At 64.7% G+C, this 22325-nt stretch overlaps 3 protein-coding genes across 13 annotated transcripts in view; 2 read left to right on the forward strand and 1 right to left on the reverse strand.

Annotated features, from left to right (window-relative positions):
* Window positions 1-2433: 2433 nt before the first annotated feature.
* GGT6 (gamma-glutamyltransferase 6) lies at window positions 2434-8444 on the forward strand. 7 transcript variants are annotated; one of them, XM_045986364.1, is made up of 5 exons: window positions 2434-3240; window positions 4517-4784; window positions 5320-5522; window positions 5610-5723; window positions 5958-8444. In XM_045986364.1, exons 2-5 carry the CDS (start codon window positions 4645-4647, stop codon window positions 6989-6991), a joined length of 1491 nt encoding a protein of 496 aa, XP_045842320.1. In that variant the 5' UTR covers window positions 2434-3240; window positions 4517-4644; the 3' UTR covers window positions 6992-8444. The 7 variants fall into 7 exon arrangements, with proteins under 7 accessions (XP_045842320.1, XP_045842321.1, XP_045842317.1 ...); XM_045986365.1 differs by having other exon boundaries at window positions 4572-4784; XM_045986361.1 differs by lacking the exon at window positions 2434-3240 and adding an exon at window positions 3247-3651.
* Window positions 8445-8674: 230 nt separating this feature from the next.
* On the forward strand, window positions 8675-20956 carry MYBBP1A (MYB binding protein 1a). The gene is made up of 26 exons (XM_045986356.1): window positions 8675-8901; window positions 9093-9188; window positions 9832-9915; window positions 9997-10071; window positions 10158-10265; window positions 11204-11379; window positions 11463-11630; window positions 11812-11929; window positions 12948-13243; window positions 13464-13574; window positions 14050-14175; window positions 14343-14510; window positions 14600-14705; window positions 16282-16378; window positions 16452-16603; window positions 16867-16947; window positions 17020-17169; window positions 17250-17426; window positions 17501-17658; window positions 18218-18458; window positions 18625-18750; window positions 18829-18897; window positions 19309-19422; window positions 19537-19638; window positions 19897-20033; window positions 20136-20956. The coding sequence occupies exons 1-26, from the start codon at window positions 8704-8706 to the stop codon at window positions 20686-20688; spliced, it is 3987 nt and encodes a 1328-aa protein (XP_045842312.1). The 5' UTR covers window positions 8675-8703; the 3' UTR covers window positions 20689-20956.
* Window positions 20822-22325, reverse strand: part of SPNS2 (sphingolipid transporter 2) — a 29795-nt gene continuing 28291 nt past the window's right edge. For 3 of the 5 annotated variants that reach the window (XM_045986358.1, XM_045986357.1, XM_045986359.1), the window contains one exon: window positions 20822-22029. In XM_045986358.1, coding sequence (XP_045842314.1) covers window positions 21639-22029 — 391 coding nt within the window. In that variant the 3' untranslated portion in view covers window positions 20822-21638. The remainder of the gene's footprint in view (window positions 22030-22325) is intronic. The other 2 variants (XM_045986360.1, XR_006815996.1) reach the window with 2 other exon arrangements.

A 22325-nucleotide genomic window follows, 5' to 3' on the forward strand; every position in this document is an offset into this window, starting at 1 on the left:
AAGAGTGAGCACTGGGCCCCATCCTCAACCCCCAAAGAAGCAGAACCTCCGACCCCCTCACCGTGTGGGCCAGGTGTGCTATGTAATTTCCAGGTCCTATAGGTAGTAGACCTCTGTTTCTGCAAAGCTTCTTTTTTTTTTTAAGATTTTATTTATTTATTTGAAAGAGAGAATGAGCAGTGGGAATGGGCAGAGACAGAGAAAGGGAGGAAGAAGACTCCCTACAGAACAGGAAGCCCAATGCAGGGCTCGATCCCAGGACCCAGAGATCAGAACCTGAACTGAAGGCAGACACTTTCCCGACTGAGCCCCCAGGTGCCCCTGTTTGTGCAGTTTCCTGGTGGTTCTGGGAGATGTCTCACAGTTACAGTAAGATTCACAAAGGCCGTTCCAGCCACAGCATTGCTGGGTGACAGCCCGAGACCAACACCAAAGATCATCGTAGTCCCCCTTCCGACTCATGGACCACGGCGGCATTCAGAAATGATTAGCTTAGCACCAGCATTTAATAACCCCAGAAAGACGTGATTATTTCATTTTCCAGGTGCACGATTCCGGCGGCAAACGGCATACACTCATTCTAACGCTGCCTCCTCCCTGTCCCGGCGTTCTTGACTTGCTCAAAACCGTTTTCAGGGGTTCCTGCAACTGGAATCACCTGGAGTGATTTTTTTTTAAAAGATTTTATTTATTTATTTGAGGGAGAATGAGTGAGAGAGAGCATGAGAGAGGAGAAGGTCAGAGGGAGACGCAGACTCCCCAAGGAGCTGGGAGCCCGATGTGGGACTCGATCCTGGAAGTCCGGGATCATGACCTGAGCCGAAGGCAGTCACTCAACCTACTGAGCCACCCAGGTGCCCTGGTGTGATTTTTTATACCGATACTCCGGTCACCTCGCACAGAGTCACCTGCCAGGAAAAGCCGGTTTTTCTACCCTGACATTTCATCCCCTCCCAGTCTATAACCCGGGTCGAATCCCAACGTGTCCCGTGGGCTGATTACACAGCCAACCTGAAGAAACGTGTGTGCACACACGCACACACGCAGCCACGCATGCCTACGCACGCACACGCATGCAGGCACCCCGCAGGCCTGAGCTGGAGCTATGCTGAGTAGGAAAGCCTTGCCTGGAGCCTGAGGAGCCAGAAGGATTGCTGACCGCTGACCCCACACCCTTCCTTGCTGTGGGGACGCGTTCTGGGCAGAGCCACCAGACTGTGGGGGAAGGTGCGTGGTCGACTGGGGGACCACCCGGCCTCAGGCAAGATACCCACCGAGTAATGGGTCTGGGAGGGTCTAAGTCCGACAGCACTTGCCGGGTGGGCCCTGCAAAGCCTCATGATGACACAGCTCCCTGGCAGAGACAGTGACTCAGCTGGTGTCTGATGGCAGTGGGAGCGGGGAGACCAGGGTCCTGGTTTGTTTTTTTTTAAGATGGAGTGTGAGGAACACAGGCGACATAGGGACGTGTTGAATCTCTGGACGCTCCGCCGGACACTACCGTTACACTGTGTGTTTTGACTAACTGGAATTTAAGTTAAAACCTTAAAAATAATAGAGGACGCACCTGGACGGCTCAGTGGGTAAAGCTTCTGACTCGTGATTTCGGCTCAGGTCATGATCTCAGGGTCATGAGATCGAGCTCGGCTCAGAGCCTGCTTAAGTTTTGCTCTCTCTCCCTCTGTCCCTCCCCCCACAGGCAAGGTGCACACTCGTGCCCTTGATCTCTCTCCCTCTCAAAAAAAAAAAAATAGTGATTCCCGTTGCAAAACTCACTGGAGGGCCAGATAAGGCAGCTGTTGTCAGTTGTGGCTACACGTTGGAAACACCTGGGAAGCCTTGTAACCGTATCTTTTAAATGCTCACCTAAAGATTCTGACTTAACTATTTAATGGGTCTGCCTGGGTTTTAGGAGCTTTTTAAGCTCACCAGGTGATTGGGATGTGCACCCACGACTAAGAGAAGGAGTGAGTGCACCTTCGGTCTGATCACCGGAGGTGAGCCACCTGCAGGTGTGCGTGTGTGGTTGCTGGTGTGACTCCTGCAGACCGCTGTAGCCTGGGGAGATAGAAGCCCTACGGCGGAGGGGTGAAGAGCTTCCTGGACCCAGTTCCCGCGGGGGTGGGGGCAGGTATTCCCACACCAGCAGGTTCCCCTGCCTCCACTCGTTTCCGATCCTGTGTACCCAGAGACAGGGTCAGAGTCCATGGGGTAAGACCGCTCCCTACCCTGCTTCAGACCTGCGTAGCAAGTGAGTTGTTCCCTGTACTTTTTTTTAAAGATTTCATTTATACGACAGAGAGAGACACAGAGAGAGAGGGAACACAAGCAGGGGGATTGGGAGAGAGAGATGCAGGTTCCCCGCGGAGCAAGAGAGCCCAATGTGGGGCTCGATCCCAGGACCCCAGGATCATGGCCTGAGCCGAAAACAGATGCTTACCTGACTGAGTCTCCCAGGTGCCCTGTTCCCTGTACTTCTGAGCAAATGGCTATGGATCAGAGGTTCCCACGACTGCCTCCTCAGGTCAGACAACTTGACGAGAGGGGCTCACAGAGCTCAGAGAAACCCTTATTCCTGGGATCGTCCTTTATTACAAAAGCCCCACTCTACCAGCCAGCACCCCCACATGCCCACGGACCGCAAGTTCTCCGAGCCCTGTCCTGGATATTGTGGAGGCTTCACGACAAAGCACGACTCATCAAATCCTCCACCGCTGGTGAGAGATGCAGCCTCCAGCCCGTCCGCGTAGGTCCCCAGCAGTCAGGGGTGGGGCTGGGAGTTCTCCCGGCCAGGCCACTGACTCCCCTCATTAACAAGCGAAAGTCACCTACAGGTCTCTCAGCATTTAGGAGATGGCAAGGGATTAGGAGCTCTGTGGGCAAACAGGATGACGAAACCTAAATCCTGACCTATAAATCACAGGCCCGGGAAGGAACCCACAGCTCTGGAAGGTCCAGCGTGTATCAGGCTTTCAGCAAATCTCCTTGTTTGAGTCTGAGGACAGATGTTGCCCATCCTGTTTTATGGAAGTGGAGTCAGGACTCCCAGAGGCTACACCACGTGCCTGGCCACGTGGTGAGTCCGTGGCGGAAACTGGCTGAGATCCAGGTCTCCTGAAGCCAATGCCACTCCCCAGCCCTGCCGAGAGGATGGGCTGCCTCAGACCGTGGCGCCGCCCAGCCTGACCACCAGGTGTTCCCGGAGCCCGTCGTAGCCTCTAAGTGGAGCGTGGCTAAGAGGTAACTGTGGGGTGCGGTGCTGTCCGGGCCCAGGGCTGCAGGAGCAAGAGAGGGTGCAGGAGGACCCAGGCAGGGGGAGTCTAGGTCCCAAAGAGCTCGTCAGGCCAAAGATCCCGTCTGCTGAGCGAAGGAAGCGACACTGGGAGCCCGAGGGCCGGCTGCAGGTGGCAGGACACGGGGGCGCCACGGACTTCCACGGTCCCCGGCAGCCTTTTCCTAGGAAGGAAGGACAACCTTCACCCTGAGATTATAGGCTTCCCTTAGTTTACGAAAGGAGAGCAGGTCTTCGAGATCACTCCCACACACATGCTGGGCAAAAGGGAAAGGACGCAGGCCTCTGCCACAGTCTACACATGGCTCGTTCGTTTTTGATCCGTCTGAGAAATCAGAAACCCCGGACACCCGCCGAACGTGAGTGCAGGGGGACATGGGAGGCAGGGAAGTGGAGGCCGCAGGTGTTCATGGCTTTCTGTGGGTCAGTGCTACGCAAAGTGTGGCCCGGGATCACCTGGGAAAGCCGATTCCCGGTGCCTCCCGCAGACCTACAGAGTCAGAACGCGGACGGCACAAGCTCCCTGAGTGATTCCGATGCACTCAGAGGGAGACGGGAACCACTGGGGAAATCAGGAAGCTGCGGGAGAGGAGGGGCCAGTGAGGCTGTGGGGCCCTGGGCCAGGCAGAGCCAGAAGCGGGGGCAGGGATGGCTTTGCCCTTGCAGTGGGGAGGAGAGAACCCAGTGGGAGCGGGTTTGCAGTCGGGGCTGGCCGCGAGACTGTGTGATGCGGGAAGCAGGGTCTGGCTGTGAGGCTGGGGCTGGGGTGTGACATGGTCCCATGGAGATGGGTCAGCACAGAGCAGGTGCAGGGAACTCGGGCCAGGCTGTGAGCCCAGGAGATCTGCCATGCCACCTGTTGGCAAGAGCCTCAGGACACACCATGGAGTCCCCTTTCCCACCCTCCAGGGCGGCTCCCTGGACCAAGAAGGCCAGGCTCCCCCACATGGCCCACACCGGCACCTGGTTCCCGGCTGAGCCCTGACCCAAGCCACACTAAGTCCCGAACAGGCTGGGGCATCTGGGATCTGCATCCCCGGAAGGCAGGGGACCCACGGGAATGCTGGCTGGGTCTCGGGCCACGGCTGTGGTCCCCGGGGCTGGGCTCCTCCTGCCTCCCTGAGCGGTACCCCCTCTCAGGCCCCCCAGCCCTGAGAGTCCCCAGGCCTGTGCCCTGATGGGGCAGTCTCAAACGCAGCCTCCCTGGCCCCATGCCCTGCCCAGACCTGTTCTAGATTCCACACCACCCTTCCCCAAGGCAGCCTCCACCTCCCACCAGCCAGGCGCAGGCAAGGCCAGGATTCAGCGGGAAGGCCGGCAGGCGGCAGAGCCGGTGTGGGCACCGCGGGGCCATGGAACCGGAGGCAAGGCCCGTGCTCTACCGACAGCTGCTGCTCTGGGACCCCAGCTTGGGGTCTGAGGACGACGAGAACGATGAGGAGACCTCTGAGTTGGTCGTTTCCAATTCCTGGAGGCTTCACAACTCCTTGGGGTGAGTCAAGGAGAGGTCTGGGCACCCGGCCCCTCAGGCCTGAGGCTGGGAAGTCCCTCCCTCTGGAGCCCCTAACATGGGGGCGGAGGGCAGATACCCCCATGCTTGGCTCGACTTGGCTCCAGGAACTTTCTGGGTGAATGGGGAGAAGCCAGGCTGAAGCCCCAGACCAGGTCTCCACCGGCGAGTCTGAGGTCTGTGCTCGGATCAGCCCCAGTCAGCCATGCCCGCTGCTCTGTCAGAGGGCCCCACCCCAACCCCCTGTGCAGGAGGCACCTGCTGGGCAGGCTGGGGTCTGGCCACACCTGGCTGGGCCCTGCTCCTCAAGCCAGACGAGCCCCCCCAGGCCTCCCTCCTGCCGGTCTCAGTCCAGAGACTCCCTCCCTGGCTGGCCTGTGTCCCCGAGCCCCTTCCAGTTACCATGTCTCCTCTATGCGGTACCAGGAGGTCTTTCTGGAAAATAGCCCCTCGGCTCCCTCAGAACTCTGGGTCGTGCTCTGGTCCCAGGCCTGACACAGGACACCCTTCTCGGCAGGAACGAGGTCGGCGGGCTGCCTGGGGCCTGGGCCCGCCTCGGTGCTGCCCTGCTGCTGCTGGTCATTGGCTTCTCCCTGGCCGCAAGGCAACTCTACATCAGGGGTGACCCTACAGGAAGCCAGGGCCCGGCAGCCCCCCGGCCCGGCGGGCACTCCCACGCCCCCGGTGTGTACCACCACGGTGCCATCATCAGCCCTGCAGGTCAGAGCCAGGAGCCGCTTGGGGGAGGGCAGGGCCCAGGGCACTGGTCGCCGGCCACGCCCCAAGACAGTGTGTTCCTGGCCGTAGCCACGTGCTCCCACCTGGGCCGAGAGCTGCTCGTCGCCGGGGGCAACGTCGTGGACGCGGGAGTGGGAGCAGCTTTGTGTCTGGCGGTGGTGCACCCTCACACCACGGGGCTAGGTCAGTGCCCTGCGGCCCCAGGCCTGCTCCGGAATCTGTACCTTGGGTCCTGACACCCCAGGCCGCTCAGTGGCAGGACCTAGGCTGTGAGCCCTGCTCCCTGGTGCATGTGGTCTTGACCCTGGGCCTAGTTACTGACCCCTGTCTCCAGGCCCAACCTCAGGCTAAGGTAGCAACCCCCCCCACCCGGGGGCACCGAGCGAGCCTGACCCCATGGCCCTCTGTCTCCTCCAGGTGCCACGTTCTGGGCCCTCTTCCACAACAGCTCCTCGGGCAGCCCAACTGCCCTGACGCCGGGCCCCGCGCAGCCCCTGGCCCCCGGCCTGAGGCTGCCGTCCGCCCTGCCCAGCCTGCACCTGCTGCACGCGCGCTTCGGCCGCCTGCCGTGGCCACGGCTGCTGGGGGGCCCCGCCTCGCTGGCTCAAGACGGCTTCCTGGTGGACACAGCCCTGGCCACAGCTCTGGCAGCCCGGGGCACAAAGGGCCTCTGTCCACTACTGTGCCATGCCAATGGGACCCCCCTGGGCCCCGGGGCCCGAGCCACCAACCCCAAACTCGCAGCCGTGCTGCGCCAAGCGGCTCAAGCCCCAGCCCCGGACCTGGCTGGGGACGCCCTACTGAGCCTGCTGGTCGGAGACCTGGGGCTGCGGGGGCCCCAGTCCAGGCCCACGCCCACCCTGGAGCCCGCGGTGCAGCGAGCCATACCCCAAGGCGTCCTGTCCACCACCCCCGGCCCCTCAGCCTGCCCGGAGCTGCTGGCGATGGAAGGGGCAGCCCTGGGCTCAGGAGAGCCCGGCCCCGAACCCTGCCCGGTGCGCTCACCAGCTCCCGCGGGCCCTGCGGGCAGTGTCCTGGCCACTGTAGACAGCGGTGGCTCGGTGCTGCTCCTCACCTCCTCACTCGGCAGCCCCTTTGGCTCCGGACTCCTGTCCCCGAGCACTGGGGTTCTCCTTAGTGACCTGGTGGCTAAGCCTACAGCCAGTGCCTGGGCCTGCCCCCTCCTCCTCCAGGGAAGCTCGGATGACACAGAGGCTGACATGTTAGGGCTGGTGGCTTCGGGAACTCCTGCAGTGGCCGGGGTTGTGACTCGTGCCCTGCTCAGTCACCTGGCTGGGCCCCAGACCCAGGCCCAGCACCAGCGACGGCAGGGACCAACACTGAGCACTAGCGTTTGTGGCCAAGGGACCCTGCTCCAGGTGGCTGTCCACGCAGAGCATGCCCATGTCTCCAGTGTCCCTAGTAGCTGCTGCACCGTCCAGGGGTTCTAAGTGGGGGATGTGTCTAGCCGGGGGTGGGAGGCAGGAGCAGAACAGACCCAGCAATGAGGACGTGCATAGCAAGCGTGCCTAATTACGGGCTCGCTGCTAGCTCAGGCCCACAACGTCTGGCCCGGTCAGTACCCTGGACTCCAGATCGGGTTCTTTTTCAGCTAAGGAGACTGAGGGTATTGGGGAAAGAGCCCCAGACTCCAGTTCAGATCCAGCTCTGAGAAGGACAGGTACTAGGGTGCCAAGCCCCTGCCTTGGCTCCAGACCCTGTGGGCAGGGCAGGCAGAGCCTGGGGTCCCGCCCGCCTCTCTGTCTCCCCCTTCAGGCCACCCTCTGCCGATGTCTCTCAACTGAGCTGCAAACAAAATAAAGATCAAATCTCCCGGAGGCCTGCACCACCCCACTTCCCAGTTTCCCATCGGCCTGTGAGGTGCTCGGTGTCATGGCCTCCTCGTTGGGCATCATCGCAGACCTGCCCCGGACAGGCAGAGCCTGGGCCACAGTCTTCCAGCTTCCCCTAACCCTGTCCGCCTTCTGCTCCTGGGGCACCACAGACAAAAGGTAAACGTTTGCATCTCACTTCCTAAAACAGCAGAACAAAGAAGGGGATGAGAGGAGGGGCCCCAGGGGCCTGGGGTCAAAGGGAGCTGGAGCTGAGGATGTGGGCCTTAAGGGGTGGGTGTTGGCCCTGACATTGCCAGCCTCCCATGCCCCCCCAGGGCTGGGGTCCCCAGGGATGACAACCCTCCAGAGACAGCCATTGCGCGCAGGGTGACCCGCTGTGCTCCTCCTGCCGGCCCTTGCCAAGTCACCCTGCTTTCCTGGAACTCATTCCCCCAGCCCAGTGAAGGGTACCCCCGGCTACCCTGCTATGTCCGCCCTGTCAGTCCTTCTCCCCCACACCCATCACCCCCGACCAGCTCCGGACCAGCGGGACTCCCACGGGCTGGCTCCATCCACCCCACCAGGGGCCCCTCCTGCTTTTCCGCTGCGATCCTGCGACCCCCGCCCCACGCGGGCCGAGTGATCTTTTCAAGGCCTGCCCGCGCACAAAACCCTCCGACGTCCCCACTGCGCTCAGGCTGAAGTCTGAGGGGCTCCCGGGTGGCTCGGTGAGCCAAGCATCCCGCCTTGGTTTCCGCTTCGGCCGTGGCCTCGGGGTCCTGGGATCGACGCCGGCGGCACTCCGCAGGCTCCCTGGGGACCCTGCTTGAGACGTTCTCCCTTCTCCCTCTGCCCGTAAAATAAATAAGTAAATCTTTAAAGTGAGTCAATAGGGGCGCCGGGGTGGCTCTGGCAGTGAGGCGTCTGCCTTCGGATGGGGTCTTGAACCCGGGTCCTGGGATGGAAGCCCCCCCCCGCCAACATCAGGCTCCCCGCTCAGTGCGGAGCCCGCTTTTCCCTCTCTTCTCGCTACCTCTGTCGCTATCTTGGTCGCTCTCAAATAAATAAAATCCTTTCAAAAAAAGTAATAAAATTAAATAAACCCCGGGGCGAGCGCACCAGCCCCACGAGCCCAAGCCCCGCCCAAACTCCCCGCCCTCAGACGGCTCTGCGGGCCCCCTGCGCGACAAGGCCCCGCCCCCGGCCAGCGAGCCCCGCCCCCTGGTCCGCGAGCCCCCGCCCCCGCGGCCCGCCTAGCGCGCACGCGCCGCGACCTGACCCGGAAGAGGCCGTCTTCAGAGCCCACGTGTTCGCGGCGCGAGGAAGACATGGAGTGTCGGGTCCCTGCCGGGTCTGCGTCCCCCGGGGGGGCGGCCACTAGCGGCCCGCGGCCGACAGACCGGGAGGGGCTGCTGCAGCAGAGCCGCGAGTTCTTGGACTTCTTCTGGGACATCGCGAAGCCCGAGCAGGAGACGCGGCTGGAAGCCACGGAGAAGCTGCTGGGGTACCTGCGCGCGAGGCCCCAGGTGCGCCGGCGGGCGGGGGGCGCCCGGCTGACAGGGCAGGGGCTGGTGGCGCGCGGCGGACAGGGCAGGGGTAGGGCAGGGGCGGGGGGCTGCGCGGCGGCGGGCAGGGGCAGGGCAGGGGCGCGCGGCGGGGGTGGCGGTGCGCCCCGCAGGACCCCCGTACTCACTGCCGGCCGCGCTCGCTCCGGCAGGGACCCGAGAGGACGTACGCCCTGAAGCGCCTCATCACCGGGCTCGGGGTCGGCCGAGAGACCGCCCGGCCCTGCTATAGTCTGGCCCTGGCGCAGGTGAGCGGCGGGTCCGTAAGGGGTAGAGCCGGGCGCTCGGGGCGCTGGGGAGTGGGGAGGGCGGGCGTCCGAGCCGAGCGCCGTCCCCGCGCGGAAGTGGGGAAACCGAGCGGGGCCTGTGCCCAGGGACGCCCAGGCGGGTGGGCCGAGGGTTGAGCAGTTTTTTTTTCTGGGGACGTGGGTGGACCAGCCTCTCTCTGGGGGTCCCTGACCGGGCAGAGTGAGCTCTGGGGTGGGTTACCGTCCCTTGGCGAGGTTCGGCGCGCTCTTCCCTCCAGGGGCACGGAGGGGCTTAGAGGCCTCCGCGGAGGCATGTGGGCAGCCGAGAGGGCGTTCCAGACCCAATCCCTTAGCAACCTCGCTGGGGGTGGCTCAGAGCAGGCTGTGGAGAGGGGCTAACGGAGTCTCAGCCAGTGGAGCTGTTTTCTGAAGCCTCATGGGCCCGGGGCGGGGAGGCGAGCCTGAGCTCCCTCCAGCAGCCATGTTCACTGAACACCAGCACTGCTTGGGGTGGGCACCCAGAGGCCCCGGGGGCCTTGCGCCAGAAGTCGAAGGGAGACTTGGAAGGAGCCTGGGGTCTCTCGGGTGGGGCTGGATCTCCCCTCCCTGAACCGCTTGCCCTCCTGCTGGAAACCCCCGGCAGCTGCTGCAGTCCTTCGAAGACATCCCCTTGTGCAGCGTCCTGCAGCAGATCCAGGAGAAGCACGACTTGCAGAAAGTTAAGAAGGTGAGAGCAGCCTGGGGGAGATGGACAGCCCCAGGCTGGGGTTCCTGGGCCTTTTTCACTGATGTCTGAACTCCTTTCTAGGCAATGATGAGACCTGCTCTTTTTGCAAACCTCTTTGGGGTGCTAGCTCTCTTTCAGTCCGGCAGGCTGGTGAAGGTGAGAGCTTTGGGGGCAGGGGGCATGTGGGCGGGCTGGAGTGTGGCGTGCCCTGCTCATAACCGTGTTCCCTCTCTGGGCACCAGGACTCCGAGGCGCTGATGAAGTCCATAAAGCTGCTGCAGAGCCTGGCCCAGCACCACAACCACCTGCAGGAGCAGCCCCAGAAGGCCCTGGTGGACATTCTCTCCGAGGTACGGGCTTCCCGCCGTGGGGCCCCAGGTGGAGAGGCTGAGAGTGGAAGCCTGGACACCACAGAGCAGCGGTGTCCCCGGGGAGGCGTTTAATCTAGCAGATCTGGAGTGACGTTTCCACACATGATCGGTGCGGAAGTTGCAGAGGCTCCTTACGTTCTTCTCCTGTCCGGTCCCTCGTGTATCTTGTTCTCGGAGCCATCTCCGCTCAGGACTGCGCTCCGAGAGCTCAGCTGCTGTCAGTTGGACGGCGCCGTTCTAGAGCAGCACCTGCCACATGGCAAGCGAATTAAACATGTTTGCTATTTTTGTTTTGGGCAGAGCTGACCCCCAGGGCCCCGTGGCCCTGCTGGGGAAAGGGAGGTGGGCCAGCACCTAGAACCCTTAGCTTTGGAGGAAGAGGCAGGGGCATGAACTCAAGTCCCAGCTCTCCACTCGGCGTAGCTCGTACAGGAAATGAACTCACCCTCGGGGCCCCTGGGAGGCTCAGTGGGTTCGGCACCTGCCTTCAGCTTGGGGTCCTGGGATCAAGCCCCATGTCGGGCTCCTTGCCCAGTGGGGAGCCTGCTGCTGCCTCTGCGGCTCCCCCGACGCATGCCTGCTCTCGCAGTTGCTCTCTTTGATAAGTAGATATTTAAAACGAGCTAGTCCTGAATCAACAAAAAGAGGGGTAGTTAAGAGAGTAGTTAGTCAGCATCGGTGGGGCAGTTGTTAAAAACCCAAGGCCCCAGGATTGGCCGTGGAGTGAGCTCCGTAACAAACAGCTTCTCAGGGTTCTGGTGCCTAGCAGGGTGGGGACGGCTGTCCCACCTCAGGTGGCACTGTGGGGGGCCTCACAGAAGCCTAGCAGGTGCAACAGGGCCACGGGGCTCACCTCAGGGGAAGTGGCACAGGTGCTGGACGGCGCGACCCTCCCCCAACCTGTGTCCCCACACCAGGTCCCAGAAGCCACGTTGCAGGTGATCCTGCCTAAAGTCCTCAAGGCGGACTTGAATTCAGTCCTGGGCTCCCCCGAGCACCTGGAGCTCTTCCTCTTGGCCCAGCAGAAGGTGCCGGAGAAGCTCAAAGAGCTGACGGGACCAGTCAACCTGTTCTCAGATGAGAACATCCCCAGGTGTGAGGGCGGGGAGGATGGGCCCCCCGGGGACCTGCTACCTGGTGGGCTGGCGCCCCCTGAGTCCCTCCGCCCCTCCCCAGACTGGTGAACGTCCTGAAGACGGCAGCTGCCTCCGTGAAGAAGGAGCGCAAGCTGCCCGCCGTGGCTCTGGACCTTCTCCGCCTATCACTGCGGGAGGGCAAGTTCCCGCGGTTCTGGAAGGAGGTGGTGGAGCAGGGCCTCCTGAAGAAGCAGTTCTGGCCGGCCAGGTGCGTGGGGGCCCAGCTCAGCGTTGGGGGGGGACCAGGTGCGTGGGGCCCAGCTCGGGGTGGGGGTGGGGGATGGCCAGGTGTGCGGGGCCCCAGTTCGGGGGCGGGCCGGGCTCGGGCCCCAGCTCCGCCGGACTCGGAGGGCGCCGCAGGGCTCTGAGCGGGCTCCTTGCGCCCCCAGCTACCTGTGCTTCCGCCTGCTGGGCGCGGCCCTGCCCCTGCTGTCCGAGGAGCAGCTGCCCCTGGTGATGCAGGGAGACCTGATCCGGCATTTTGGGGAGCACATGGTCACCGCTAAGGTGGGTATCCTCCCCCCCCCCCAGCACTGCCAGGAGGGCGGGTGCCTCGGGGGTCAGCCAGCTTCTTGGGAAGAGGGTTGCTCTTGGCTGCGGCGTCCCCAGTCTCCTGCCTTGGCAGTCCTGCTGGGGAAACGGGGGCCCCTTCCCTCTGGGTGAGGTGAGCCACCTGGCTGTCCCCACCCTTCCCTTCTGAGTGGACTTTGGTGGGGTCAGTCCTTCCAGCCTTAGGCCCCTCAGCGCAGGTGTGTGTGGCCAGCGGCCCGCCCAGACCTCCCGACCCCCACCTGGCGCTCCAGTGAGGGGAGCCGTCCTGGTCCGTGACTGTCGAGTGCCGTGTGCGGCCCCATGCCGCGTCCACACTGGGCGGGAGAGACCTGTGCTTGTTAGGAGTTGAGGCTTGGGAGCCGGGTTGCCCCCTGGCCCCAGCCTGCCTCGCCTCTGTGAGCCCGGCGTCTTCGGCAGAGCCTCCACGAAGATGACGGGTCACGTCCCCTGGAGCGCTCACGGCGGGCGCCTGGGCATAGGGTGCGGCCACCCCCCTGTTCTGGCTGCGGCGGGGGCAGGGCAGCCGCACCGACAGCTCCACATCCCACAGGCACCATTTGGATCCCTGTGGCTTTGAAAAGTTAGTGGCTACTCTTCTTCATCTGTGAGATGACAGAAGGGGCCCTCAGTGAGGGGTTGTCATGAAGATGACACTTGCAGCTACACAAAGTCACGTGGTGGGCGCGTGGCATGGTGACACATCCAGGAGCTGGACAAGGGGGCTGATGCCCCAGCCGGGACCCTGCTCCGCCCTCCCTGAGCCGGGAACCCAGCCTGTCCTGGGGGGAGTGGGGGTTGGCGGCCCACTGTGATGCGCAGTGGGCGTGCTGGGGTTGCGGGGCGGGGGCGGCGTGGTCTGGCCCTGGACGACATAGGGCTTTGCCAGGCCTCGGTGTCACCTGTTGGAGAACAGGGTGGTGGGACCGTTGGACCCTCCTGGCAGGTGACCCCGGTGTTGGCCTGACTCTCACAGCTCCCAAACCAGTTCAAGTTCGCTCCGGAGATGAACGAGTACGTGGCTGCCTTCCTGGAGGGCTGCCGGGATGACCCCGAGCGGCAGTTGGCCGTGGTGGTGGCCTTCACCCGCATTACCAACCAGGGCCTCCCTGTCCTGCCCACATTCTGGAGGGTTGTGCGGTCCCTGAGTCCCCGTGCCCTCAAGGGCTACGTGGCCTGGCTACAGACCACGTTTCTCCGGCCCGACCTGGACTCCCTGGTGGACTTCAGCACCAGCAACCAGAAGAAAGCCCAGGACACTTCGCTGCACGGGTGAGTGGGCATGCGGAGCTGGGGGATGGGGAGCTGGGCCGCGTTCCCACTGGATGGCTGCCCCGGGAAGGGAGGGGAAGGGAGGGCCGAGCTGCCACTCTCCCTGAAGGCCCGAGTTTCCTTGTGTGTTCCCGTGCTGGTGGCCGGGCTGGGAGAGCTCTGCGTTTCCGTCTCCGAGGTGGGCAGAGTGGTACGGAACCAGTAACCCGGCTCCCCGCAGGCCCGAGCGAGCTGTGTTCCGGCTGCGCAAGTGGGTCATCCTTCGCCTGGTCAGCATCGTGGACGCCTTGCACGCGGAGAAGGAGGACGACTTGATTGAAGAGGTGGCCAGGTGGGACAGGCTCTGCCCGCAGCCCCCTCGTAGGAGCCCTGAGGTCGGGTTGCCAGGGGGAGTAGGCCATTCTTGCCCCTTAGGCAGAAGGCGGTTTAGGGAAAAACCCCAGGAGCCCCTGAAAGGAAAGGTTAGGGTTAGCCGTGGGCCCTGCAGACACCTGCGGGGCTAGGGAGGCCCCAGCACTGGGTTCGCCTCTGCCAGGTGCTCTCAGCCCTCACCACGCGGCCAGGGGGCGGAGGAGGGGGGCGGCAGCCTGCGTCTGCAGAGGCCATGGTGTGCTCTGATGTGGCGGCCTCATGTGTGGCCTGCTTCCGAGGGACAGACTCCAGTTTCGCCGCGGTTAGGCCAAGTGCGGCTTGGCTGGAGATCGGACTTGGGAAATGTTGCTTGTGCCACTACCTGTCCCTGGGCCCTGGGTGATGCCATCCTGGGCGGGGGCTGCTGAGACCCGTGGCGCTCCTGCCTTCCCCAGGTTTTGTTTCTTCCACTCGTTCTTTGAAACAAAGAAGCCCACGTCCCAGATCCCGGAGACAGAGCAGCGGTTCTCCTTCGCTCTGGAGAGCCGGACCCGGGAGGTGGTCAGCAGCGCCTTCTTCAGGTGGGCCGTGGGCAGCCTTGGAGCGGGCGGGACGAGCTCGCTTGCTTCCTTGGTTCTCAGCCGGGAGCACGTGGAGGCCCAGTGAGCTCCAGCGGGGCGGGGTGTGGGCGTGCTGGGAGGCGGCTGTGTCCGCGGCCTGGCCGGTGACCCCAGCCCCGCTCTCCCAGCCTGCTGCAGACCATCAGCACCCAGTTCAGGCAGGTGCCAGCGCAGACCCCAGACGGGCAGCCCTGGACCCACCGGCTGGTACAGTTCGCAGACTTGCTCTTGAACCACGGCCGCAACGTGACCCCCCTGACGCCCTTTACCACGCAGCAGCGCCAGGCCTGGGACCGGTGAGGGGCTGTGGTTTCCAGGGGGCAGGTGGGACGCCCCAGGGCCCAGGAGGCAGCAGAGGCCTGAGAGCCTGCCTGTGTCACCGCAGGATGCTGCAGACGCTGAAGGAGCTGGAGGCCTGCTCTGCAGAGACCAAGGCCAAGGCCAGTGCTTTCCAGCACCTGCTCTTCCTCGTGGGCATCTACCTCTTCAAGGTACGGCGGCCTGGAGGGGAGCGGGCCGCGGCCTGGGGGCTCTGCGAGTCGAGACTGGCAGTGTGGGCCCTGGTGGGGTTACAGTCCAAGGAAGAGCCGCTCCGTCCACTTTCTGGGCCTCCGTCGTGTGCCGAGCTGCCCGTGCAGCATTTCTTACTCCCCCAGTTTTGCAGCAGGTGCCGCCTCGTTTGCCGGGTGGGGCGGCCAGAGCTCCCGGCCGAGTAACCTGGCGCAGGCCACACAGCCGTGGCCTGGGATGGGCCCTCGGGTCTGACTGCGCTCTCCCGACGGACCCCCAGACTTGCCTGCCCGCGCAGAGGTGGGAGGTGTGTCAGAGGACACGCGGCCTTCCGGGACGGGCCTGCTCCCTCAGCGCTTGCGGAGGCCGTAGTCCACAGTCTGTGAGGAGCGAGGCCCTGACCTCCCCCCAAACCTCACCCATTGGCAGCCGCCGTGGCAGATGGGGGTTAGCACGTGTCCCTGTGGCTTCCCAGTGTGGGGCTCTGTGCCCCATGGTCGTGGCCTGCACGTCTGTGTCCCCACGCCGATGACGGCGTCTCTCGATATCTCCGTCCTCTCCACCCAGAAGCTCTTAGTGAAGCTGGGGCTCAACCCTCGGGGTTTGTCCTGGCTCCTCCGGAGGCCCGCCTCCCCTCAGGCTGCGGGACGGTCTCGCGCTTTCTGGCGCTGCCTTCTGCCCGTTGGGCCAGTGTCAGGGTCGCGGTCTGTGCTTCCAGACAGACACCCGAGCCCGGCCTGCAGGCGGGTTGTGTGTGCGCGTGTGTCGGTCTCTGAGGTGTGGGTGTACGCATCTGTGGTGTGTGCGCGTGCTGGTCTCCACATGTCCGTGCGTGTGGCCTGTGTCGTTTTGCGTCTGCACCTGTCTGTGTGTGGGGTGTGTGGCCTGTGTGTGTGCGTGCAGCGTGTATCGGTCTGTGTCTCTAGCGGTCTGTGCCGAGGGTGTGTGTGTGGGCTCTGTGCACGTCCGTGTGAGGTGTGTGTGGGCTCTGTGTGTGTCGGTCTGTGCACAGCACGTGTCTGCATGTGTGTGCACACATGGGGCCTCAGTGTCCCTTCGGGTCCTGGCGTCGGCCTCTGATGGCAGCCGGGTGGCAGTGGGCACAGGATGCCCTTGGCAGCTGCCCCCCAACTGGGCGCTCAGCTCACCCCGGAACTGCGTGTGCAGCCGTCCTGGATGAAGGGTGTGGGGCGCAGACGGCCCAGCCCAGCCGCACTCTGCCACCCCGGTCAGGCATGGAAGCTGCGTGCTGTGCTGGGACGGGCCCCACAGGGGGCTTCGGCTCCCCCAACTCCTGGGCAGGGCAACTTCTGGGCTAACCCCGGCACAGTGGGGGCGAAGTGGCCTGGAATCTGCTCCAGTTAACGGTCCTGGTGCTCTGTAGGGACATCGCAGTCAGCGTGGGGGGACATTTTAGCGTCATCGGGCTCCCAGGCCCCACAGTGGCCTGTTGGGTGCTGAGGCCGTGGGTACCTGGGCTGCTCAGTCCTGGCTGGGAGGGTCTTAGAGGGGCCAGGAGTGGGGCCTGCCCTTGATCCTGTCCTCGCCCTGCCCCAGTCCCCCGCGGAGAGCTGCGAGCTGCTGGCAGACATCCAGACCTGTATCCAGAAGAGCCTGGGAGAGAAGCCCCGCCGGACTCGCTCCAAGGCTGCCAGTGGGTCACTGCCCCCGGGGCTGGGCGGGTGGGCACGTCCTCACGGACCCAGCTAAGCCTCTCCCGCCTGCAGCCCCCCAGGAGCCGCCGTGGGTGGAGGTGCTGGTGGAGATCCTGCTGGCCCTGCTGGCCCAGCCCAGCCACCTGATGCGCCAGGTGGCCCGGACCGTGTTCAGCCACGTGTGCGTCCACCTGACCCCACGGGCTCTGCAGCTGATCCTGGATGTAAGCCGGGGCGTGTGGGGAAGTGGGGTCTGGGACAGGGCTTGCCACAGGACGAGGGCCCCCTCGTCGTTGCCGTAACGTGCAGAGCGGTTGGGAGTCTCGCCAGACAGTGCTGTGCTCCCTGCCCCCCAGGGTGTGCCCTCCTCTCCGGGTTCCATTCTCCTCCCTGAGATGGGGGCCTCTGGGCTGAGACTGGACGGGGCCTGGTGTGGGGGGCGGTGTCTGCGGCGACAGGTTTGTCAGCCGTCGGGGAATCTGTTCAGGTGCTGAATCCTGAGAAGAGCCCGGACGAGGACAACGTGGTGGTCACGGACGATTCCGAGAAGCAGTCGGAGAGCGGGGAGGTACGTGGCAGGAGGGGTGGGCAGGCGGAGGTGGGGCGAGCAATGGGAGGTGTAACGCAGGGGATCCCGCAGGACAAGAGCTCAGACAGTGAGGACGATAGACCCTCGGCCAGCGAGGACGACAGTGACGACGAGGACAGCAACGAGGAGGACCGGGACGGGGACGTGGACCAGGGCTTCCGGGAGCAGCTCATGGCCGTGCTGCAGGCAGGGAAGGCACTGGTGAGCAGTGGCGGGGGGGTGAAGGGGGGGGGGGCGCCTGCAGCCAGCGGCCAGCTGCTCAGCGGGCGTCTGTCCCTCAGGGTGCGGTGGACGGAGAGGATGACGACGATGAGGAGCTGGGGGACGAGGCCATGATGGCCCTGGACCAGAACCTCGCCAGCCTCTTCGCCGAGCAGAAGCTGCGCATCCAGGCCCGGAAGGATGAGAAAAACAAGCTGCGGAAGGAGAAGGTGCTCCGGAGAGACTTCCAGATCCGGGTGAGTGCGAGAGCCGCCGGCAGTGCTATGCCCCCGCACGCCCCGCCCCCGCTGACCTGTCCCCGTGGCCGCAGGTCCTGGACCTGATCGAGGTGCTGGTGACTAAGCAGCCCGAGAACCCGCTGGTGCTGGAGCTGCTGGAGCCGCTGCTGGACGTGATCCGCCGCAGCATGCGCACCAGCAGCTCCAAGCAGGAGCAGGACTTGCTGCACAAGACGGCCCGCATCTTCACGTGAGTGCGCGGCCGCGGGCGGGGCTGGCGGGCGCAGAGGCTCAGAACCAGAGCCTGGCGGGGGTCCCCGCAGGAAAGCAGGGTGTGGGTCTGTCGGCCCCAGCATGGACGGGGCCGGACCTGAGGGCCCGAGCGAGCTTCACGGAGAGGCTGGCGAGGCAGGACGGACCTCGACACCCCCCACCCCCGCATGTCCTTGCCAGCCCCAGGTCGCTTTTGCTCAGCGGGCTGTCCCCACTACCTGTCGGGGTTGAGTTTGTGGATGACCTGGTCCTCATGCCCTGAGCACCGCGGACCCGAGTCTCAGGGCCCAGAAGCCTCTGTCCTAGGGGAGGCAGGTTTGCCCGTGCTGCAGGCTCAGCCCCTGACGCTGGTTTCTCCTCTCGCTCACCCTCAGCAGAGCTGCAGGTGGCCCCGAGCCCATCCCTGCCGCCGCGGTCAGACCCCTGCCCTCTGTGCCCTCCCCGCCTGTGAACTGGGACGCGTGGGGGGGGCAGGCTCTGCTCGGTGGGGTGGGGGGGGTGTGGTGACCGGCTCCTCCACCCCTCCCCCGCCGCAGACACCACCTGTGCCGCTCCCGGCACTACTGCCACGACGTGGGCCGCGGCGTGGGGGCTCTGTACGCACAGGTGGAGCGGCTGGTGCAGCAGGCAGGCCGCCAGGCCGACGCCTCCCTCTCCCTCTACTACTTCAACGCGGCCCTCTACCTGCTCCGCGTGCTCAAGGGCAACAGTGCTGCCGCCGCCACCTGCAAGCCCCAGAAGAAGGAGAAAGCCGGCCCCAAGCCCAGGGGCCCCGAGGTGAGCAGGCCCCGGCCCAGGAAGGCTCAGCCGCTGGAGCGTGGCTGTGGGGTCACGGAGGGGAAGTGGAGGCCGTGACTCCCGGGAGCCGCCTCCCAGCACCCTGAGGACGGCTGTGCCCGTCACTTTCTCCGGCATCACGCAGCTGCTCTCCCCCGTGGCGCAGGTTAGTGGCGGCTTGGATCTGAGCCTCGTGACCCCGATCTTCTCCTCAGCGCTGACCTCCTTCTTGACCAAGCGCAACAGCCCGCTGACCGTGCCTATGTTCCTCAGCCTCTTCTCCCGGCATCCGGTGAGTGTCGGGGCCGGCCCACCCCCGGGACCCCTGCGCGGCCCGGCCCAGCTCATTGTCCTGTCCTGCCGTCCGTAGGTTCTCTGTAAGAGCCTGCTTCCCATCGTGATCCAGCACGTGACAGGCCAGGCACGGCCCCGCCATCAGGTAGGCCTGTTCCGGGACCCCAGCCCTGGACCCCAGTCCCAGGCCTGTCAAAGTTACCCGTGTGACCGTCTCCGCCCGGGTGTTTGGGAGGCCCTGGAGGTGCTCTGGCGAGGGCACAGGATCACTGTCAGGAGGAAGAGCTTCACCCCCTGCTGCTGCCACCCCCCATGTGGCCTGAACCCCGAGCTCCTTGACGTGTGCACTCAGATGTGGCCGTCCCCCAGGGCTGGGCTGACGGGCAGGCTGCAGGAGGGCACCGAGCTGATGTGTGGGCCGGGCACTGTCCCCGCCGCCCCTGGCCTTGGCTCCTGCACCTGCCTGGGGAGAGTGCTGGGCCCAGGTGGTGGCCGCTCCTGGGGCCTGTGGAGTCCACCCATGGCTCGCTGAGGCCCCCATCCCGCCCCCAACCAGGCCCAAGCCTGTGTGCTGCTGCAGAAGGCCTTGCCCACACGGGAGCTGCGGCTGTGCTTTGAGGACCCCGAGTGGGAGCAGCTGGTCAGCCAGATCCTGGTGAAGGTCACGGAGGTGAGGGCTGCGGGCCTCACCGCGTTCCTGCTGGGGTGGGTCGCTGGGGCTGGGCTGCCCTGTTGGGGCCTTTCCCCCCTTGGGGCTCTGGTATTGAGCCAGCATTTCCCCTAGAACCTGCGGACATTGGGGGAGGCGCAGAGCAAGTCGGAGCAGCAGCAGGAGCTGTCCTCCCTGGGGCTGCTCAACACCCTCCTCAGGACCGTCCATCAGGAGGTGGGTGGCGCACCGAGGTGGCGACGGAGCCCGGGCTGGGCCGAGGGGCGCCTGCCCCACAGGAGGATGGTAGGGAGGGCCGCACCTGCAGAGGGAAGTGCTCGTGGGCTGGGCGGCAGCTGGGGAGGTCAGTCCCCCAGTCCAGCCCAGGACGGGATCCTTAGCAAGGATGCTGGTGGTGGGAGAATGTGGGACCCAGAGCCTGGCAGGGGCCCTGTCTCTGGTCCCTGCGGCAGCCACGGTGTCCCTTGCCCGCAGAATCTGACCGTGGACCTGACCGGCGTGCTGGGCGTGCTGCAGAGCCAGCAGCAGAGGCTGCAGCCAGGGGGGCGCTCGGCCGGCTGCAGCCGCCTCTGCGACCTCTACTGGCAGGCCATGAAGGCCCTCGGAGTCCAGTAGGTCCTGGGGGGGCCTGGCGACTCCCTCGGGCGGGGAGCATGGTGGGGAGGACCACACCTCTCACTGGGCACGCCCTTACTTTGCATCCTGTCTCCAAGGCGCCCCAAGTCAGAGAAGAAGGAGGCCAGGGAAGTCCCCAGGGTCACGCAGAGCCCCCTTAGTACGAAGAGGAAGAAAAAGGGGTTCTTGCCGGAAACCAAGAAGCGCAAGAAGCGAAAGTCGGAAGGTGCGGTGCCGGCGGAGGAGGCCAAGCCCATGGCCTCCGGGAGCGATCAGCCCCCCAGCACAGGCAAGAAAAAGAGGAAGAAGAGGAAGGCCCAGGGGCCCACCCAGACCAATGGGACACCTGCCACCAAGAGGCCAGCCCCAGATGCCACGAGTCCCAGTGCTCCTGCCAAGACCCCAAAGCTGCAAGAGAAAAAGCAGAGGCCCTCCCAGGTGAATGGAGCCAGGCCTGTGTCCCCCGCGGTGCCCACCGGCAGAAAGCAGCCTCAGAAGGATCTGCCCGAGAAGGGGGTGTCCGGCAAGTTGCCGCAGTCTGCGCTGCCGCGGAAGAAGGCCAGGTTGTCTCTGGCCAGCAGGAGCCCCAGCCTGCTCCAGAGCGGGGCCAAGAGAAAGAAAGCGTCCCTCAAGAAGGCCAGGAAGCCCTGAGCTCCGTGACCCCTGCATTTGCCCCGCAGCAAGTACCGGCACTGGAAGGACTCCCGTGTCCGCTGTCCCCGCGTGCCCCTGCTGTCCCCATGCGCCCCCCGCCCCAGGTGGCTGTGCCCTGGGAGCCAGTATGGCATGATTTAAATAGGTTTATTCCTTCATTTACAAGAGGAACATATTTGGCTTCTCTCTTAAGACTCTGAGATTCACGATCAGCAGCTCTGAAAAATAAAGGAGCAGTTTGGCTTCCGGAAGGAAGAGGAGGCAACACTTGGACGTGGTTCTTGTACAACAAGAAAACATCACTGGGGCCCCCCGTCGGGGCCGAGCTGGTCTTGGGGGTCCCACCCCCATAGGTGCCCCAGAGCTTGGTAAGGAGCGGGGTGCCGCTAGCTTGCACACGCACAAGCCACGCCAGCTAACTACAGGGCAGCGCGTCGCCGGGGCCGGCCACCTCGATTCTAGCCAGTGTGCGGAGCGCGTGGGGCAGGGTAGGGCGAGCTCCGCCAGCGGGCAGGTATGGGGGCCGTGGTAGGGCCCCCGAGCACTGCGGCAGCCAGCCTGGGGTGCGGGCCTCACTCCTGGCCCTTTCCTGGGACAGGAAGCCTCATGGGGTGGCTACTTCCTCCAGCAGCTAGCACCCTGGGCCCTGCCGCTGGGGTGGGGGGCGTGTGGCTCCCACACCCAGGCCTGGGGCACAGGTCAGGTGCAGTGGCCTCCAGGGCCTTCAGCCCTGGAGATGCCGGCTCCCCGGCCGTTGGCCCCACCGGGGTTCCTGCAGACAGCAGAGACCAGTGTCCTTTGCAGGGACAAGCCAGGCTGGGAAGCGCCCAGCCACGGGCACGCGGCTCTGCCCGCTGGAGTCCATCGTCCCCGAGGTCAGAGTGGCCCCCGTGTCCCCAAGCATGAGGTTGGACCCTCCTCTCCACAGTCCCGGAGCCGCTAGGCCTTCAGAGACGCCACGCAGGGAAATCCAGTCGTCCGGCCCCGGGGTCTGGGGATGGCAGAGGCTTGCCCGGGATCCTGTAAGGCAGGGACAGGCCAGGCTCTCCCCATAAGCCCATTGGAGGCTGTCTTCGTCCCGGGCCCCAGGGGGTCTGCAGCCCGGCCTCGGGGCTGGGAGTCTGTGCAGTTGTGTGGCTCCCCCACACACATCCTTCCACGCTCGCTGAGGACACGGCCTCTCGGAGCCACGGCCACTCCACAGCCCCAGACCAGAGAGGGTGGGTGCCCAGCCTTGGGTCACACACAAAGCTTCGAGACAGCCCAGTAGGGCCGGGGTGCCGTGGGACACCTCCCAAGGAGGGTGTCAGTGAGGGGTCTTCATGGTCCCAGAGGCACCTAGAAAGAGGGTCCAGGTCACAGGGAGCTTTGGAAGGGGCCAGTCCAGACTGTCCCTTTCGTCTTCCTGCTCTTTGAAGAAATGGGCTTGTCCCTGGGCTTTGGGGGCATCAAGGGGATGAGGGGGAGGGCTGCTGGGAAAAGCATCCCCCAGAGGCCGGGCTCAGAGGAAGGTCAGCTTAGGACCTGGCACGCTTCTTGAGGGCTGGGGAGCACAGTCCCGGATGGAGTAGGGGTTCCCGCCAGTCCCAGCCCCGACCTCTGCCCTCATCCCTTCTGAGGAAGGAAGTGGGAGC

Source organism: Meles meles, chromosome 18, assembly GCF_922984935.1.
Source record: "Meles meles chromosome 18, mMelMel3.1 paternal haplotype, whole genome shotgun sequence".
NCBI classification, from domain to species: Eukaryota; Metazoa; Chordata; class Mammalia; order Carnivora; family Mustelidae; genus Meles; species Meles meles.

What these genes read in the sequence shown, in the direction of transcription:
- GGT6 (XM_045986364.1), top strand. Translation starts at nt 4,645, where the DNA reads ATGGAACCGGAGGCAAGGCCCGTGCTCTACCGACAGCTGCTGCTCTGG. An exon ending in TGCCATCATCAGCCCTGCAG is followed by an intron (nt 5,523 to 5,609) that starts GTCAGAGCCAGG and finishes TCCTGGCCGTAG; the next exon opens with CCACGTGCTCCCACCTGGGC. An exon ending in CCCTCACACCACGGGGCTAG is followed by an intron (nt 5,724 to 5,957) that starts GTCAGTGCCCTG and finishes TGTCTCCTCCAG; the next exon opens with GTGCCACGTTCTGGGCCCTC.
- MYBBP1A (XM_045986356.1), top strand. Translation starts at nt 8,704, where the DNA reads ATGGAGTGTCGGGTCCCTGCCGGGTCTGCGTCCCCCGGGGGGGCGGCC. An exon ending in CTCTGCAGCTGATCCTGGAT is followed by an intron (nt 16,604 to 16,866) that starts GTAAGCCGGGGC and finishes GAATCTGTTCAG; the next exon opens with GTGCTGAATCCTGAGAAGAG. An exon ending in TCCTGGTGAAGGTCACGGAG is followed by an intron (nt 19,423 to 19,536) that starts GTGAGGGCTGCG and finishes CATTTCCCCTAG; the next exon opens with AACCTGCGGACATTGGGGGA.